Source organism: Fringilla coelebs (assembly GCF_963513975.1).
Source record: "Fringilla coelebs genome assembly, chromosome: 21".
NCBI classification, from domain to species: Eukaryota; Metazoa; Chordata; class Aves; order Passeriformes; family Fringillidae; genus Fringilla; species Fringilla coelebs.
The window spans coordinates 8,968,726-8,987,773 of NC_140047.1; the positions used below are offsets into that span (position 1 = coordinate 8,968,726).

The 19,048-nt window shown below is 51.9% G+C and overlaps 1 protein-coding gene across 2 annotated transcripts in view; it reads right to left on the reverse strand.

Annotated features, from left to right (window-relative positions):
- VAV2 (vav guanine nucleotide exchange factor 2) overlaps nucleotides 1-19,048 on the reverse strand; it is a 113,987-nt gene that overhangs the window by 24,794 nt on the left and 70,145 nt on the right. For both annotated transcript variants that reach the window (XM_084219820.1, XM_084219821.1), the window contains exons 4-5: nucleotides 8,465-8,533; nucleotides 476-578 (exon numbers count right to left, since the gene is read on the reverse strand). In XM_084219820.1, coding sequence (XP_084075946.1) covers nucleotides 476-578; nucleotides 8,465-8,533 — 172 coding nt within the window. The remainder of the gene's footprint in view (nucleotides 1-475; nucleotides 579-8,464; nucleotides 8,534-19,048) is intronic.

Genomic DNA, 19,048 nt, shown 5'->3' on the forward strand with positions numbered 1-19,048 from the left:
AATGGGAACAGTTCCACATCCCCAGTGCCACACTGGTCCCTGCTGCCCCAGAAAGCTCCACTGTAAATATCTTCCTGCTCCAGGTAGGAGCAGCTTGCACAGGCAGCTGCTGGATCCCTGGCACACAGATCTGTCACCCTGAACTAAAAATACCAGTGGCACCTCTGGCTGACGGAGCAGGCTGGAGTGACACAGCCTCAGCAGCAGCAAAATCCTATTTTTAGCTCATCTTTTAGGGCTTATTAGGTCTCCCTTTCCCTTCCTCCTCCCCAACTCCTGCAGATGACAGGCTGGGCTGGGAAATTCCTTGGAGAACCCCTGTGGGCTGGTGCCATCCCAGCTGCTGCTCAGTTTGGAGGAGCAATTCCTTCCTTGCAGCATCACCTGCCAGTGGCAGGGAGTTATTCCCTTCCTGGCACCCTCTCCCTCCCCCTCCCAGCGAGGTGTAGCTGTGAAAACACAGCTGGGTTGTTACCATGGGCTGCTGAACCTCCACTCTGATGATATCCTCGTAGATATCATCGCCCTCATCCTCGCAGGGCACGCAGTCGTAGATGTCCTCCCCCAGATCGTGTTCGCTGCAAGGAGAAGGAGAAGGAGTCAGGTATAACACCCAGGGGATGTTCACTGGCACTTCATCAGGCACCGAGGAGGGAGGAGAATCCCAGTAAGAAAATCCTGTGAGAATCCAGCCCCTGCTCTCTGCTTTTCCCGGATCAGCGCCTGCTGCACATTTCTTTCCGCTGGCCGGAGGCTGGAAAAGGCAGAACGACACGAGCAGGGATCACAGCCAAGAATGGCTCTGTGCCCTGTGCCAGGCTCTGTGCCCACCATGCCCACAGCACCACGGGCTGCCAGCTCTGCCCCTGCAGAGCCTTTGCTCAGCACTAATGGGCCCAGCTGGGATGGCTCAGAGGGACCATCTGAGCCACCAGAGCCACCAGCCCCAGCTCCCCCAGCTCCAAAGGTGCCCACAACCTCCCCTTCAGCTCCTCTCCAGGACCAGGAGCAGCCCTTGCCTCAGTGACTTTGTATCCTGCCCAGAGAATTCACTCTAAGGTTGGATTTTGGTCTGCTTAAGGCTCTGCATTTGCTCTTGATCTGGTTTGGCTTTTCCTCACTGAAACGTTTCCTTTGTGCCACAAAACCATCCCCCAGCCAGGGCTGCAAAGTGCTGTAGGAGCCCAGCTCCACTCCAAGCAGGAGCAGATGCTGAACACTCAACCAATGTCCCTGAGCAGCAGGAAAAGCATCCCAGCCCTGATGAACCAGCCCTGGGCTGTGCAGGACCCACAGCGACGCCAGGACCCAGCCCTGGGCTGTGCAGGACCCACAGCGACGCCAGGACCCAGCCCTGGGCGTTCCATCCAGGCTTCAAGGCTCTGCATCCTGTTATCTGAGTGATGCACCAACTCCCACAAAGCCCAGTCCCTGCCCTGATGGGCAACTGGGTGAGTTTTAATCCAGAATTTGCTGGAATTATAGGAGGCTCTCCTGACCAGCACAAAACAATCTCAGCTCAGCTCGCAGGGGAGAGGCCAATAACAACATTTGCAGCAGGGAGAAATTAAGCAGCAAAATGTCACATTTTGAGGACCAGCCCCACCACTTTGGAGCTGCCCCTGCATTCCCAGGCTTCAAAGGCATCCCAGAGCTGTAGAGCCCAGTTGGTGCTAAAGGTGATGGTGTTCAGTAATTAATTATCATCTGAGCCTCCACACCCTTCCCAGGGGCTCCTCAGCCTTGGAATACTTTTGAAAAATTCAGCCCATATTAAATAGCAATTAACAATAATAATTCCAGTGCTTAGATCTACAGGTGCTGGCTGCTAACAGCTCCCACTGAAGTCAATCCCACAGGATCAGCACGGTGTGAAATGCTGGAATATCAAACAGCATTCGCATATTTTACGAGCTGTGCCTTTCAACAGGGGCATTAATTACACACAAATAAATTTAGGTGTAAAGCTGTGCTCCAAGTGTGACACTCAACATCTCTCTATTACATATCAGGGAGCAGCAGAGCACATCTGCCTGCAAAACCAGGCTGCTTAAATACGGCCCTTTCTATTTATACAACCAGATTTATTCAATAAAAGTTTGGGGATTTTAAATAAGTACACTGGCATGATGTATCCATCCCATTCTTCCCGGGTGATGCATTGCAGCTGCTGCAATAATGCCCACTAATAGCTGGTGATCCATCTTCCCCCTCCCAGGCATCACTGTTATTATCTGCACCAATATTTATATTCTCAGCTCTGCTCCTCACCCAGAGCCAGTCTCTCCCAGCTCCTGATGAATCTCCCTGCCCACACCTCTTGGGTTGCTGGCTGCCTCTCCATACATCATTTCCATGGCTGGAGGGGTTTTGGGAATGTGTGGTTGGGTTAATGGCATGGGCAGGAGCCAGCTGGGTGTGGAAATGATGCCTGGAGAAGGCTGAGATAGAACAGAGACTGGACAGAGCTACAGAATAAAGCAGGGATTTATCCAAAGGATCTCCTCCATGGATCCACCTGGGCTCAGCCAGGGCTGCACCCAAGATGACCCAAAATGGCCCCAAAATGCACATGGGGCACGGGGTCTGTCCCTGGGATCAGTTCTGCTCCATTTGCACCTTGCAGTTCATTGTCCCATCCCAGCTTCAGCCCCTGCAGTCCCACCCTGCTTGTTTTTCTCTCTCCAGCCCACGGGGTTTGTGCTCCTGGGCTGAGATTTGGCTCATTTGTCCTTGGTGCCCAGCTGGAGCAGGAATTGTTTTGTCTCCCTGCTCTGTGCACAGAACTCACCATGCCCTGATGTGAGCCCAGACCCATACACCAAAGCAGCACAGAATGTGAAAAATATTAAAGCTAAACCTGAGGCATTGTTTCCTCCTAAGGCATCAACACAGCCAGGAGAGGACTAGGGCAATCCTGCTGTGGAGTGAGGGACGAGCATGCCCATCCCTGGAGAGCTTGGGAACTGCTCTGGGACACGTGCAGAGGGATTGGGATGATTCCAGCCAGTGGAAACCTCAGGACACACGGAATTCAGGCAATAAATTCAGCCTCCCAGGCGTGACATGGGCAGACAGAACAACTTGAGCAAGGAAAGCCAGATCACCTCATTCCTCACAAAGAAAAGCAATTTACTCCTTCAATAGAAGCAGCAGAGTTCTGTGAGTTACCCGTGGGTATCAGAGCCTATGATCTGCTGCCTGGATTAGGAGATTCATTGACAGCTCTGGGGTTAGGAAAGGGATTTCAGCCACCCTTCAGAGGGAACACCAGCACTTGCAATTACTGCTATTAGGATGGACACAACCAGCTTTGGGCTGGCAGCATCTTGCAGAGCCAGAAAAGCTGACAATGAATAAAGCTTTTCATATCTAAGGCAATTTCAGGCTAAAACAATGCTTCTGGCTGAGCTCTGCCTCGCTGGCAGTGCCTGCTGTGCACCAACACCCACCCAGCCAGGCAGCAGCCCTGCCAAGGAGCAGCTCCCAGAACAGAGGGACTGCTGCCAGGATGCTGCCTTGGAGTGAGGGAAAGGGAAGGACAGATCTATAAAATCACAGACTGTTTGGGGCTGGAAGGGACTATGGGCACAAACAGTTTGTGATCGATAAATGGGCCCCAATAAATGACACGCAGCAGGTCCCCCATCTCTGCAGGGACACTGGGGAAGCTCTGAGGCATTTCAGGGCCACTGAAGAGCCTCTCCAGCCATAAAAGCTGCTGTGGGAAGTTGATGAGTTTGTACCAGCCTCAAGAATTCAAGGACAAACCCTCATGACAAACCCACCCCAGCAAAACTCCGTCGAAACCACACTGAGGAAAGAGCCAGAACCACCAGGAACAGCAAAAGAAAGAGCAGCAGGGGACAGAAGGAGCTAAAATAAGACAACCAAGAGACAAACCCAAATTTCCAGTCCTGTGACCAGGGTTAAGAGCCAGAAGATCTCAGAGCCACCACAGGTCCAGGCTGGGAGATTTGCAGGGTCTCTGAGGCAGCTGCCCAGCAGCTGTCAGGCTCCAGCCCGCCCCAATCCCCACTTGCTCATCCTCACCCTGCCCTCAGAGCTATAAATACACAGCTCCTCCAACCAACCCCTCATTCAGGGGCTCCTCCAGCCCATTCTGTCAGAGAGGACAAGCAGAACCCTAAATTTGCAGCACATCTGGCAGGTTTAGGTTTCAGGGTGAGGCAGTGCAAGATGTGCAGCTGGAGGACTCGAGATCTTGCAGGGTTTTCATTGCTCAGACTGGACTTGGATGGAGACACTCATCTGGAAATAGCAGAAGCCTTTCCCCATCTATTCTTCTTGGGTCTCACATTCCCCATTCCAAGTGGAATTTCTCAGGCTCTGAGCCCAGGAAAAGTGACCAATGTGACCCTAGAAATGGCACAAGCAGGACGTGTAAAAACCAACAGGAGTGACACACAAGGGACAGACACATTTACAGGCACTCTGGCTCAAGTGCCCTGCACCACAGAGCCATTTATTTGAGGGGCTGCTGTGCCTGCTTTGTCCAACATAAAAATAATGGGAAAAGTGGCAGCTCACTCATCATCTCACCTTGGCTCCTGGGCTCGTTACTTTCTTTAATGCATTTGAGAAATTCTGCTGATCACAGCACTATTTTGGAAGATGTGAGGGGGCAGTGCTGGTGACAGCAGTGAGAGAAGCAGGAGAAGCTTCAGCAAGAAGGTGAGCCCAGAAGAGGCATCACTTGGGAAACTGTGGCCTGGCAGATCTCCTTTCCCCCTTCTCCAGGGTGGAAAGGTTGGGAATACACAATTATCCCAACAAATTTGTTGGGGATAAATTCCCAGGGAGCTGCAGCTCAAAACAAGAGCAGGGGACATCGACATCAACCCGTGGGACAAAGCTCTCCAGGGGTAGGTTTTGGAGGGGACCTGCTTTGCCTAAAACACTTATTTGGTCCTTAATGCAACACTACAACTCCTCTCCTCACAACAAATTATCTTCAGAAGAGAAAACAAAGGTAAAAGTTATGCAAATTAAATGTTTCACATCAAACCATTCACAGAACTTCTGCCTGACTCTTGAATTCCTCAATAACCCAAATAACAATAACCCAAATAACAAATAACCCAAAATCTGCCCTGTGTCATCTGCCCAATTGTGCCACTGCAGAGGAGAAGGTTCATCATAAAGAAGGCTCTGGGGCTGTAAAAATGGCCAGGATTAATCACTGCCATAAATTTAATGAGACAAAATAACTGGAGAGAGCTCAAGTGGCAGCAGGAGAAAATTTAGGTGAAATGTTAAATATAACTGTGAGGTACCAGGATGGTTTGGAGCAGCTGAAAGAGCCATAAAGGGGGATGGAAAAGCAGTTGGCAGGGCAGTAAGGTGGATAATTGCCTCTGACATCAGGTCCCAGCAGCCACAGCCATGTGGGAAGCAGCAGCTCCCCTCCCCAGGGATCTGCAGGAGCATCCTCAGGACAAGGGTCACTGGCAATCCCTGATCTGGGGGCACAGGCTCCAGAGGATGAACCCACAGGCTGCTGCTGCAAAACCCAGCTCATTTCATGGACAAACTCCCCCCAAATGGCTGCTCCAGGGTCTGGCATGGGGCTGGCTGGAATCAATCTGGCAGCAGAGGCCACTTGTCCCTTTCCAGCTCCTCACAGCATCGATCAGGCAGCACTTGCAATGCAGGCAGCCCCTGCCATCTGCCCAGGCTGGCTGCAAGCTGCCATCTGGCCCAGGGCACAGCAAAGCGAGGGGCCAGAGGGCTGGAAATGGAATTTGAGAAGTTCCCAGCTCCCCTGATAGCCTTTAACTTCCCTTCCCCTTTCCATCACCAATTATTTAGTTTTTTTTTTAACTAAATAGCTGTTTCCAGGCAATTATGTGCCTTGATCTGCTGGCTGGGGATCTGTCTGGAGCTGGGATTAGTCCCTGCACCACCCCAAAGGTGAAAGCACAATGGGGTCAGCAAGGCTTAAACGTCCTTTAAACACAGCAGAACCCCGTGGCCGCCCCATGATTTCACACACAGCTCGTTCCTGCATCCCCTTCCAGCCCTGGTTTTTGTCCCACAGCTCCTCCCTGCTGGGAGAGCTCTCAGGATAAAGGTTCTCCCTCTTCAGAGCATCACAGGGACAGCAGGGACAAAGCCTGGCTCCTTCTGCTCCCCAAACCAGCACCTCCATCACAAACCTGTCCATATCCCAAAGGCTCTGCAGCACAGGAATTCAAAACCTCAACCTGGGGACACCAAACTACTCCACTCAAGTTGAAATGAAGCATTCTGACATTCTCAAAAAAAAACCCAAAAAACAAACCTCATTTACCAGACCTCAAAATGTTTTGTTAGAACCAACTCAGAGTTCATCCTGAGCTTTTCCTCCAGAGAGGAAAAGAGGATTCCCCCCTCCCAGGGCGAGCTGGTGGCACAGAGCCCACCAGGGTTGTCCCTCCTCACCCACCCCTGTCCCCCTGAGGCCGGTGGGGACAGCAGGTGACAAACCCCTGCTGGATCCAGAGGCAGGGCTGGAGCAGCTCCCTCCACACACCCTGGGTCGTTTCCCTGCCTGCTGTGGAAATCACTAACTCGCCTCCAAAAAAAGCATTTTGGCTGCGGCCACATCTCCCCAGGGCTGCTGGATCAGCAGCAGCACTCCAGGCAGAGGTGCTGGATGGATGGATCCCTGCCAGCAGAGGATGCTGCCCCTGTGGAGCTGTTTGGAGAGGGCAGGAGCTGAGGAATGGCTTTTCCATCAGAGCCTGGGCTGCGGGACCTGGGCACAGCACTGGGACTGGAACACTTCCAGCCAGAACTGCCTGCTCCAAAGGAGAAAGGGCTGCAGGCAGCAGGAGCAGCAGAACTCGGGCTGAGGGGTTCCCTGGGAGTTTTTGGGGTTTTTCCAGCTGTGGGTGGGTTCTGACACCGTTTCATAGCCTGTGTTTCCAGGCACTGGGAGGGAATTTGTGCAATCCCTGCTCATTTCAACATGCCTTTCCCCCACAAGTCCTAAATAAGATGTTAAAAAAGAGGATTTTGCAGAGAATGGGACAACAGGGAAAGTTAAATTTAGAGATCTGGGACAGAACAGGGAAATCAGTGGAAATAAACCTCCAAGTTATCTGATGGGCATCACAGCCCCTCTGACCAAGGGGCAAGGAACAGTTTGGGAAGTTTCCACCTGGAGACCTTGTCCCCAGCAGACTGGGACAAGAGAACCAGTCTGGGAACCCACTTCCAGCACCAAATAACCAATAAAGCTGTGAACCCACTTCCAGCACCAAATAACCAAGGGCAGCACCCCGAACCTGCTCTCTCTGCCATCCCCACCAGCGCTCGTGTGAGAGCCCCCACACACATCTCTCTCCAATTCAAAGCACATCTCTGTGTGAGAAACAGGAATTTTAAACCCTGATATTAAAGGGATTTTGAGAACTTTCAGAGAGGGGGCACAAAAAAATGCTATTCTTGAAAGGATCCCTTTCTTGGTTAAAATTTTATTAAACTGCAGCTGCTGGGAGCCAACAGCAAGCAGGGAATTCCAGGGCACTCCATTCCCTCTGCTGGTAATTTATGATTTACTTTTGTAATAACTGAAGCCATAAGGAACTCATTGGATTAAGGAGCCTTATTATTTATGTTGTGGAACAATAATATTTAACTGCACAAAGCCACACATCCACCCATGCACTCCATCCCTCCATATGCAGCAGACTGCACTTCATAAGCAAAACCCTGGCTTGATGGGAATGCTGCCATCGAATTCCAATAGTGCCTGCACTTCACTGCGTGTGCTGCAGTTCAAGGTTGATTTTAAAAGCCTGTTACATCACCACCACGGGCAGAAAAACCAGATAAACACGGACAGAGGCAGCAGCAGCATCGCCCCACGTCCCACCAAGGACAAGCAGGACGGGTGCCATGGCAGGACGTGGCTGCCACAGCCCTGGAGGTGTCCAAGGCCAGCCTGGATGGGGCTTGGAGCCACGTGGGGGAGTGGGAAGTGTCCCCTGCCCTCTGCAGAGGGGTGGCATGAAATGGTCTTCAAGGTCCTTTTCAACCCAAACTATTCTCTGACTGCCCCAGGGCCAAAATCACACATGGGGGCGCAGCTCCGTGTGCCAGCACCCAAAAAATGCCATGGGGGGAAATGAGTACCTCACTCCCAGAGCTGGCTTGGATCATCTCAGGGGATGAAGGGTTTGGGGATTGAGGAGGAGTTGGGGATCCCCTGGGCTTGGCCCCTCTCACCCCCCAGCAAGCCACTCATCAGCTCAACCTGATTAAAAGTGACATCTCCCAGGGCTTCCCACCAGAAAGAGATGGACTTTTGTCAGAGCACAAAAATCTCCTGGCCAAGGGATCAAAGCAGCCGTGCTGGCTCTCCCAGCCATGCTGTCAAACTTTATCTGCCTTTGCTGGAAAACCCACAGGAACTTTTCCCTCAGCCCTCCCAGGAGGAGAAGGTGAGGCCACTCACTCTGCCAGCTCCTCCAAGCTCCGGTACACGTCATCGTCATTCTCCGTGGTCTCCTCCGAAGGGAAGGGCCTGGGAAGGGAAGGAATGACAGGGTTATATTTTATATTGGTGCCTCACCCCTCACAGCAGAGCTGCTGAACTCAGCCCAGCCCTGAGCATCCTGCTGAGCAGCACAAAACATTCCCTGCACAGCCGTTTTTGTCCCGGGGCAGGGCAGGAGCGCAGGTGGGGAGGCTGGCTGGGCACACCTGGCACACCTGGGCACCAACAGGAGCAGCTGCATGCTCTGACAGCACAGCACAGCACAGCACCCCAGAGCCCCCCTGGCTGAGCCCCTCCTGCACAAACAACTCAGGGATCTTCATCCCAGCCTGGGATTGGATTTGTTGGGATGGAGAAACACCTTTTCCTCCAGCCTCTCCACCTGTGAGCTCCTTCCCTGCTCGGCCAGGCTCTGCACTGCTGCCCTGGAAGCATCTCCCAGCAAACCCAGTGGAAGGACTGAGTCCTTATGAGCCACAGGCTTCCTCATCTTAACAACTTTGTGACAGCTGAAAAAAGTTAAACCCCTGGAGATGAGGGAAAGGACACCAAAAGGGCAGAAAGAAAGGAGGGGAGAAAGCAGATTAAAGGAGTGAGGGAGGAACACAAGAATTCCTTGGCTCGTTCTGAAGCAATAACCAAATAACGTATGAGGGAGATGAAAAATACTGTTTTAATTAAACCCCACGTATTATTGCTGGCACGGGGCCAGGCTGGGCTGTGGCTGCTGGGGCTGGAGCATCCCCATGGGCACAGCCAGGGACAGCACAGGGACACAGAGGGGTGGCAGCAGGACAGCCCTGCCCATCCATCCCTCCTGGGCATCCTGGGGAAGGCAGGTGGGGCTCCCCAGGTTGTGAGCCACGGGGATGGGACACTGTGGAGGAGCAAAGCTGGCCACATCTGAACCTCCAGCTGCCCTCAGGAGCAATTTCCTCCTCTCCCCTCCCTGCCTGTGATAGATTGCCTCTCCTGAAAGATTTAATACACGGCCTGCTTAGCCCCTGAATTTGCTATTTCTGGATGCTTTCACTGGCATTAATTTGCTTTCTCCCCCTTGCTACACCTCAGCCTTCCTTAGGTGAGCAGCTCCACACCAAGCAGTTTGAAATAGAGCTGAGACCTGCAGCCAGCTCAGGTAAAACCCTGACCAGGAGGGGAAAGAGCTGTGCTGAGCCCAGCCATGGGGCAGGACAATTCCAGCTGTCACAGCTGCCCTGCCCTGCCACAGGGAGCACCCCAGGTGTGCAAAGTGGCAGCACAGGAGGGAGGAAGGCAAGGGATGCAAAGCTCTGGCAAGAAGGCAGAACTCAGAGGTGACTTCTGGTTAAATATCACTTGTCACAACAACAATAAAAAGAAATCCACCACAAGGCAGGACCTCCTTTCTTTTACGTGCATTTTCTGCTCTTATTCCCTGAGTGTTTCCTTCTCCAGTGCTCACCACACCAGAGAGAAAGGAGCAAAAGAGCCATAAAAAATATTAAAATCACATGGACACATCTCCAGCCATAAATCTGGGCTTGAGGTATAATTGGCTCCTGAGATACAACCCCCCCATGTAAGACAACGAGGGAGAAAAATGTTTTCTAATCAGAGTTTCATGGGGATGCAGCTCCCCTGGCCCTCCCAGCTTCACCTTGAGTGCTGGTGAAGGCCCAGAGTGAAAGTCAGGGCAGGGGAGGAATTAATAACCTGTGTCCCTGCAGTGGCAGCTAATGGCTAAATAAGGACTCAGGGATGCAATTAAAGGGAGAAGTCACACCAGGGTGAGGATTACTAAATGGACCATCCAAAATCTGGAGGTGAAGGGCAGCTTTTGGGACAAAGCCTTGGGTTTTTCCTTTCTTCATCCCTTGCTCTTCCCCAGGAGTTCTAAGTACAAAATCACAATTTAATTTAGCTCTACCAACAGCCACTATTTGAAGTATCTTCCTAATTTTGACTTAAGCTCCCTTACACATCCCTTTAGGTTCTTTTTTTTTGTCCCTGAACACACCTGAGCTGGCTGCAAAATCAGATTTGATGTGGTAGGCACAGAGTGGGTGAGAGGAACTCTGCTCTCACTCCCACCCCATCAGATCCCCAACAAGGCACACACAGAAAAGCCAGCTGGGAGACCTTTCAGGGCAGCATTTCTCAGCAGCACAGGGTTTTCACTGAGAACCTGCCCACAGATCTCACCCTTGGCCCCAGCCATGCAGGGAGCAGCATCTCCATCCAGGTGGGTGAAGGTGCTGCACCTTCCCCAGCCATGAGCTCCCCAACAGCAAACACCTGGCTTGGGACCAATCTCTGTGCCCTTTTTTTTTTGGTAAAAGGAGTAAAAACGTTGTCAGTCAAAAGATCTAAAAGCTCTGGATTCCCTGGGATTTGTCCAAGAGCTCCAGGCACATTGCAGCTCCTGATGTAGGAGCACAGTGGAACTGGGAATGCCCAACAGCAATGAGTACTTTGAGTCCACTCAAACCCAGCAGGTCTGCAGAGACCCCAGTTTATTAAAATTCATTTGCAAACGTCTCTCATTTCATATCTTTAGCTAAGCACCAGCTTTTTTCCCTCCACCACCGTGCAGAACCACCTGCTGAGCCATTCATCCTCCCAGCCCGTGCCAGGGCTGCCGTGAGCCCCACCCTGCTCAGATGAAAAGCAAAAGCCCCCAGTGGCATCAAACGGAGCTGGAACAGGCTCTTAGGAGATAATGAACCCCCAAAGTGGAGTCCTGCACAGACAGACCCCACAGCAGCGCACAGCATCGCTCCCGGAGATCAAAGGAGGGAAGGGAAGTGGGATTGATCTGATGGGTTTGTTTGGGGCTGAGAAGGGAAGGAAAGACAGACCAAGCGATTTGTTCTGGAGTTTGGAGCGAGCCGCTCCTCTGGAGGGCAGGACTTACAGCACACCTCGATGCAGAGCATCCCCCTGGACTCACAGAACGTTTTTTGGCCATTTCTGGATCTCACAGAGCAAACGGGACACAGGCAGAGCCAGCCACAGCCACAGCACATCCCCCACAGGGACAATCAATTAATATTTCACCAGGCACCTCATGTGAAGAAAAAACCCCTCCCTTGCTCTCAGGTTGCCCTGTGATCCCTCCCACACCACATCCTCAGCATCCACCCCTGCCCAGGGAACCTCTCAGCACTGCCTGGCTGCTCTCTGCTCTGAATTATTTAAGGGGAAGAGCCAGGTAGGCTGCAATTCTAACAGCAATAAACAGCGGGGTTGATTTATTTATGAGCATATCTCAGCATCTGGGCTGCCTTGTCCTGGCAATAAAGGCAGCTCTTCACCTCTGCAGAGGGGCAGGGATGAGGCAGCTTCAGTCTGATGGTTTTGTACAGCAGCACCTCGGCCTCATAAAATAAATCCACGTGGGACAGAGCAAGGAGGAGGTTTATTCACCATTTTCCCACTCTCCACTCTGATTTCTTGGGGTCACACCAGCCCTGGGAGCAGCAAGGCTGGTGAGAAGCAGAGAGGGAGGAAAAGTCCCACTCAGGGCACTCCATCCCCACCTGAGGCTGCTCCCAGTGGAGATGGTTTGTCAGGCAGACCTGCAAGGAAGTTTCCCTGACTTGTGCGAACACCCTGAGGAGTGTAAAGGAGGTGCTTCATCCCTTCCTGGAGGGGGATTCCACCCTCCCAGCACCAGCAGGATAATCTGCCCCTGTTTTCCTGAGTCCAGGATAACACTTGAGTGTTTTGAAGAGCAGGTGGAGCGTGTGACACCCAGGAAACCTGAGCTGCTCCCATCTGCTGTCCCTTCTGCGAGGCGTTTCTCCACTGATGGCAAGGACCAGAGCCTCAAGCTGGTGCAAAGGAGCTCCTGCAGCTCTGCTGGGATGGACAGGGCTGTGCTGAATCCTCCTGGTGGAAAAATATTCCCCTGGTGTGGAGTCTGAAATTGCGCCCTGCAGGACTGCCCGCTCCCCTGGCTGGGTGTGCAGAGCCCCTGGCATCCCTGCTCTGAAGGCAATGCACAGGAATCCCACAGGACACTCATTCCATCCACATTTGAGGCTTCAGGAGAGTCTGGGAGTGGGGTTCTCAGCCCCACAGCTCCCATGCTTCCAGAAAAGTCCTTCTGTCCCGCTGCTGGGGTTTAATGCTGCTTCAGTCCTGAAATGTCAGACTTTGGTTGTTCCCAGCACATCATTTTGGTAGCTCCAACCTTCCTCTTTTCTTTTTTTTCCCCCTCTATTTTTCTCCAGGAGGATGAGGCACTGGGGTCACCCCGTTCCTGTCAGTTCTGGAACCCTGGGGCTGCCACCCTGAGCATTCCTGGAGCTGCCCCAAAGAAAATCAGGTATTGCTCCAAGACTTTTACACACCACTGAGAGTGCCTCCCTCGTTGGCTTCATGGAATTGTGCAGAATTGAAGCAGCATTAATTCACCAAGAGGTGGCTGGGAGCTGACCAGGCACCAGCAAAGGGGTGACCTGGAGCTGCCCCTCCAACATTTGGTTCCCACCTGTGAAGCAGGAGCAGCACCAGGCAGTGACCCTGGCCAAGTGCTGCAAGGTAAAACCACCCTATTAATGCCCCCAAAAATCCATTTCTATAAAGCAAAGCGGAATCAATTCTCCCTGTGCAGAACAAGACCCATCAGAGCATACCAAAAGCTGCTGAATTTAATTAAAATCACACTTTTCTGTTACATTACTCATCTCTGGAAAGAAGCACCTCACGGGGAGCCAAATTTTAGACACTCTGAAAAATTACAGTCCGCTTTTATTTGTGGTCTGGAACTTGCAGAAATTCTTGCAAGATGAATTCTGATGGAAATTCAGCAGGGAAAGAGCGAGTTACATCACCAGCTAACACAAAGATGATGATGATGATGATGATGATTTTGCAGGAGAGCGCTCGGTGCAGTGTCAGCACCCAAGGGTGAGCTGCAGGCCCTGCTTTATCCTCAGCTCCAATCTGAACTGAGCATTTCTGGAGATGAGAAGACAAGAAAATAACAGCTCATAGAATTTGATGTTTCGACACATTATCACGTTTTTAAAAACCCCTCGTGTACCAATGCCTCACTCAAGCAAGAGAGATGATTTTCTCCTCACTTCAGCTCCACACTGATGAGAACAGATGGATAAAAATCAAAAGGGGAATCCAGAAATGTCTTTCTTGAAAAGAAAGGAAAAAAAAAAAAAACCCAAACCCTGTGGGGTAACAGCACTAGGGAATGACTGCCCCCATCCAACATCCACTGCCTCACACTGGAAAACCCCTGGCAAAAACACAAACCCTGCAATCCCCATTTTTAACTTGCAGCAAAGCAGCACAAGGAGAGCTTTCATCACTCTGAGTTTTTCTGCTGTACCATCCCACGACACGTGTGCCAATAAAAAGGAATCATTACCAAAATGGACTTTTCTGCCTGATTCCAGCACCAGCACATCCCAGCCAGGAGGGCCCTAAGCATGCAGCACAAACCAGCTCCAAACAGCCCATCCTGAGGGCACCAGGAATCCCTTCCCAGGGAGCTGCAGAGACACCTGGGCTGTCCCAGAGCATCCTGTCCCCATCCACCCCCCAGTGCTGGAACCTCCCAGCTCCCCTATTTCAGAGCCTGGAGCCCCTCTCCATCCTTGGAGCATCCTTGGGGGCAAGAGCTGCGTTTTGGGGGGACAACCAGAGGTGCTGGAAAGGTCCCACAGGGTGGGCAGTGACACAGGAGGTGACCCCAAAGCCCAGCAAGCCCCACCTGAGCCCAGCTCATCAGAGCTGTGCTCATTAAGCAAAGCTGCTGTGGGGAGGGGACAGAGAAGCTGCCTGTGCTTTGTGAGCAGATGCTTGTGGGGTGACCTCAGCATCCCCCCAGCCTACAAAGCAGCCGTGCAGGAAAACATGTCAGGGATATTTTTTTCAGGCTCTCTGTGAGGATATAAACTTGCCAAAAAAAAAAAAAAGAAATCTGTTAATGTTTTTTTGTTGTTGTTGTTTTTTTTGAGTGGGAAAGGAGCTGCTTTTCAGCCAAGGATTCTGCTTACCAACAAATGGAGGAGCTGTGGGGTGACTCCTAAAGGTTTGGTGGCTCACAAGAAACAATCTGCACCTGACCTGCTGCCTGTGGGGTTTGTGCTGAGCCTCTCTGAGCTTCTCTCAGTTCCAAGACTGGTCCCAGTTCCAGGAGAGCTCTGCAGAACCAGCAGCCGTACCCATTTCCAGACACAGATCCTCCCACAGCCTGCTCCATCCATTTTATAGCAACACTTAAAGTGTGTACAAGGAAAACACAATGGCAGTAAAAGAATAATGGGCAGAGTGCAATTCCAGAGAGCCCCTGGCAGGGAATAAAACAGTCCTTGTAAAACCAGCCTTCAGGAGAAGAGGAGCCCTAACTGCCTCCTCACCAGGAGACACTTGGGGACTTAATTGTTAGTGCCTTTAATTGCTAGCCATTTTCACACCCAGCTGGATCTGCCTCCCATCCCCAGGGGCAGGGGGAGCAGAGACCAAATCTGATCTGCAGGAAGCCTGGGCACGCTGGAGAATCCTTGCAAAGGCCAGAAAAGATCTTGCCTGTCTCCCTTCTCTCCTTCAGGACAGTGAGGGGAACACCCAGCTCCAGCTCGTGCCACCACATCCTCTGCAAGATGTGGGGTTTGATGGTGGGATTGCTGCCTGAAGGTTTTGCTTTTCTATTTTTCAGGTTCTGTGCTGCTTTAGTGTGGGTTCACATCAGGGGATGCTGAGCTCTGTGCACAGAGCAGGGAGACAAAACAATTCCTGCTCCAGCTGGGCACCAAGGACAAATGAGCCAAATCTCAGCCCAGGAGCACAAACCCCGTGGGCTGGAGAGAGAAAAACAAGGATGGGACTGCAGGGGCTAAAGCTGGGATGGGACAATGAACTGCAAGGTGCAAATGGAGCAGAGCTGATCCCAGGGAGAGACCCCGTGCCCGGCCGGGCATTTTGGGGCCATTTTGGTTCATCTTGGGTGCAGCCCTGGCTGGGCTCTGGTGCTGCCCCAGGTGGATCCATGGAGGATCCTTTGGATAAATCCCTGCTTTATTCTTTAGCTCTGCCCAGCCTCTGCTCCAGGGGAGCCTTCCCAAGGATCAGGATTTACTCAGGATCAGGATCACAAAGCCCTTTTTACAGGGTCACCCCACACCAAAGTGGGGCTCAGTCAGATGGGGAAGTGGATCCAAGTTATGAAACGGGACAAAACACCAGGTTTCATTCTGAGCTGGTGGCTGAGTCAAGGAGGCTCCTGCTCACCCAGTGGCCACACTGGGACCTCAGACACCCGAGCTGAGCAGGGCAGGGGCTGCAGGTCCAGCTCCCTGTCCCCCTGCTCCTCCCCTGCCTGGGCATCTCCTGCCAGGAATGCTGCCCTGCCTCTCCCCTCCCTTTCCCCCCACACACATCCTGATATTATTGGCAAGCTGTTCATACAGAACCCCGGGGCTGACAGTGCTGAATCCTCATTTTGGGCCTGTTTGATGCTTCACCTGGGCACAGGGGACAGGGATGAGGCTGGCAGGGGCTGCAGGGAGCCCTCCTTGGCTCCATCCTCACTGGATGGATGCTGGTACTCACCTGGCTGCCTGGAGGCAGCTCTGACCTGAGCTAATCCCAGGGCTGAGCTTTTCTCCTCTCCCCTCTCTGTCTGCCCTGTGGAGATGATGAAAGTCACACAATCCTGGAATGGCTTGGAAGGGACCATAAGGATCTCCCCATTCCAATCTCCCTAATCCAACATCCATCCACTCAACCAGAGCCCCATCCAGCCTGGCCTGGGGCACTTCCAGGGATGGAGCATCCACAGCTTCTCTGGGAAACCTGTTCCAAAAAACCAGAGACACCGTGGGCACCCAGCCCTGACAGCCTCTCCCACTGGACCTGCAGTGGTCCCTTTGTCACCCAGCTGTCCTGCCTTGGCCCCAAGAGGGGGAAAACTCATCCCTGTGTCCTTCCCTCCATGGCCACTGCTCCTGGTGAGAGAAAACCTCCTCTGACAAGCAGGATTCACCCTCCTGCCCATCTGTAAATGTTTTTAACTGTCTTTTATTAACTGTGGTGCCTTCTGAGGAGAGTCACTGAGAGGTTCAGCTCACACAGAAAGGATTTGCTCAGATTTAGGGCCTCCACAAAGGCCTCTGAACGTGCAAACCCCTTCCCCTTCCCAGCTGGGCTTCGCTGTGCACACATTAAAAATGCATGCAGGCAGCACGGGCCAATATTCCTGAACCTCCTGCTTTGCTTGCAGAACTCTGCTTCCAGGAAAAACACAGATCTCAGGGAGATGAATAAACAGATGCCCTCTGCTCTGCTCAGAGCTCCCTTTCAGCCCCCAGAGCACGAGGAGGATGATGGAGCCCAGAGGACGCCAGGATGTGCCACAGGCAGCAGGGAACAGCCGTGGCTGTGGCAGGAAGGTCTTAAGGGAAAACAGGGGAAAAAAAGCCTTAAGAAAATAATTATAATCCTGGTTTATTGGGACCTGCAACAAGAAGTCTTGTTGTCCTCCAGAAAGCTGAGTTTGCTCAAGAAAACTTGGAACAAAAACGCAAAAAGGGAATGAAAATTCGAGAATGGAATGAAAATTCTTGCTCCAAAGCCCAGGAGAAGCTTTGCACGACATCCCTGTGCAAAGAGCAAGCTGCTAGAGAATCCTGCAGGCTGCCTGGGAAGTGCCAGCCAGCGTGGGAATGGGGTAATGGAATTAGGGCTGCAGTGGAAAATCCTAGCTGGGTAATAAAGGCTCCTTGTTCAGGGATGGAGCACAGTGGAACTTCTCCCTGGAAGTGCTGACAGTGCTCCAAGGAGATGGAGGGAAGGATGAGAACCAATAACAAATAAATCTCCTCTCCTGAGCAATGATTTCTCAGGTTCTGCGCTGCTTTGGTGTGGAATTCTGAGCTTCACATCAGGGCATGGTGAGCAGGGAGACAAAACAATTCCTGCTCAGGCTGGGCACCAAGGACAAATGACCCAAACCTCAGCCCAGGAGCACAAACCCCGTGGGCTGGAGAGGGAAAAACAAGAAAAATGGGATCTGCTCTTTGTCCCTGCGTGCAACCCTTTGGGACAACAGAGGGATCAAAATCCCAACAGTAAAATTCCCAGCCCCATCAGCACAGAGCCTGCTTCCTGCAGGATTTGTGCAAGCAGCCCTGGGATGGGGACAGGGCAGGCAGAGGATGGCCACAGCAGGGCTGTAGCTACAGCTGCTGCACATTAGGCACGTTGCAAATAAAACACTGCATTGGGGATGGAGTTTTGCCCTGGTTTTGCTGCTTGTTTCTTGGAAGAAACACTCTGTCATCTCCTCAGAGCTGCCCTGATAGCTATCTGCAGGACTCTGGGAAACAGGCCTCCTCTGCCAAGGCTCCTGCAGCCAGAAATTATTAAGACAGAAAGAGTGGATTTCTTTTCTTCACTGAGCAGCACACAAGATTGATTTTTATTTTTCTCCACGCCACGAAACTTATTAGAGGACGAGGAACAGGCTTTGGGATTTATTTCAGTGTTAATTTGTGATCCTGATTCTCAGGCCCTAAAATAGGGGTTGGAGCAGAGCCACGTTCATGCTGTGAGGCTGAAGACCATGCAATCCACCCAGCATCCCAATTTCACTGTATTTACCATGGTTTTAAGCACTGTGCCTAAGCCAACAAGAATTTTCCCACTTTCAGGGGAAGCATCTTCACTGGGAGAGGGAAGAGGATGGACCCCACGAGCTGAGGGGCAGTGGTGGCTGATGTGAGCAGTCCCTTCAGGGAGCCAGAGCTGCTGCTGGCTCCCACAAGATTAGATTAATTCAGATTCATTCATTTGAGATTAGTTTCTGCCATTGAGGGGTTTGTGATGGCGCAGCAAGAAATCACCTAATTTAAAGGAAAGAAGATGCAGCAATGGACAAAGCCAGGGCTCTGTGGCTGCAGGGGACAGTGAGATGGGAGGCAGCACTCCCAGGAGGGTGTTTTCCTGGAATTACAGAATTCATTCCTAGTCTGTTCCATTTTCCAGCTAAAGGAGTGACAGCATTGTCTGCTCCTGCAGAGCTGGAGGAGAAACAGGGTTAACACACAGAAAACAGGGTTAGAAGCAAAGGCTCATAAGCTCTGTGCTATTCTTGTGTAATTATGGTGCCAAAGGCTTCCAAGATAAAGGATTTTAGTGGGAACTGCAAATGCCAGTTGTAAAATGAATGAGAAAAAGCCACAAGAACAGCAAAGCCTCCCTTGTCTCTGCATCCCAGCCATGCCCAGCCCTGACACAACCCACAGGGGCTCAGCCAAGCCTTCCCAGGGGATGGCAGCTCCTTCATCCTCTGAGCTGGATCCAGGACCCCCTCCCTGCCTTGGGAAGGGCTTTGCCAGGGGTGACACCTGGAAACCTCCCAGTGATGCCCCAAGATTTCAACCCAGCTGTAGCAATGCTGTGGTGGCCCTGACAAGGGGAGAGAATGCTGCATCTGACTCCAAGGCTATCAGAAGGCTAATTAATGACTTTATTACACTAAATTATTCTATACATCTAAAACTGAACCTGCCAAGCACTCACACAACTGCACACCCT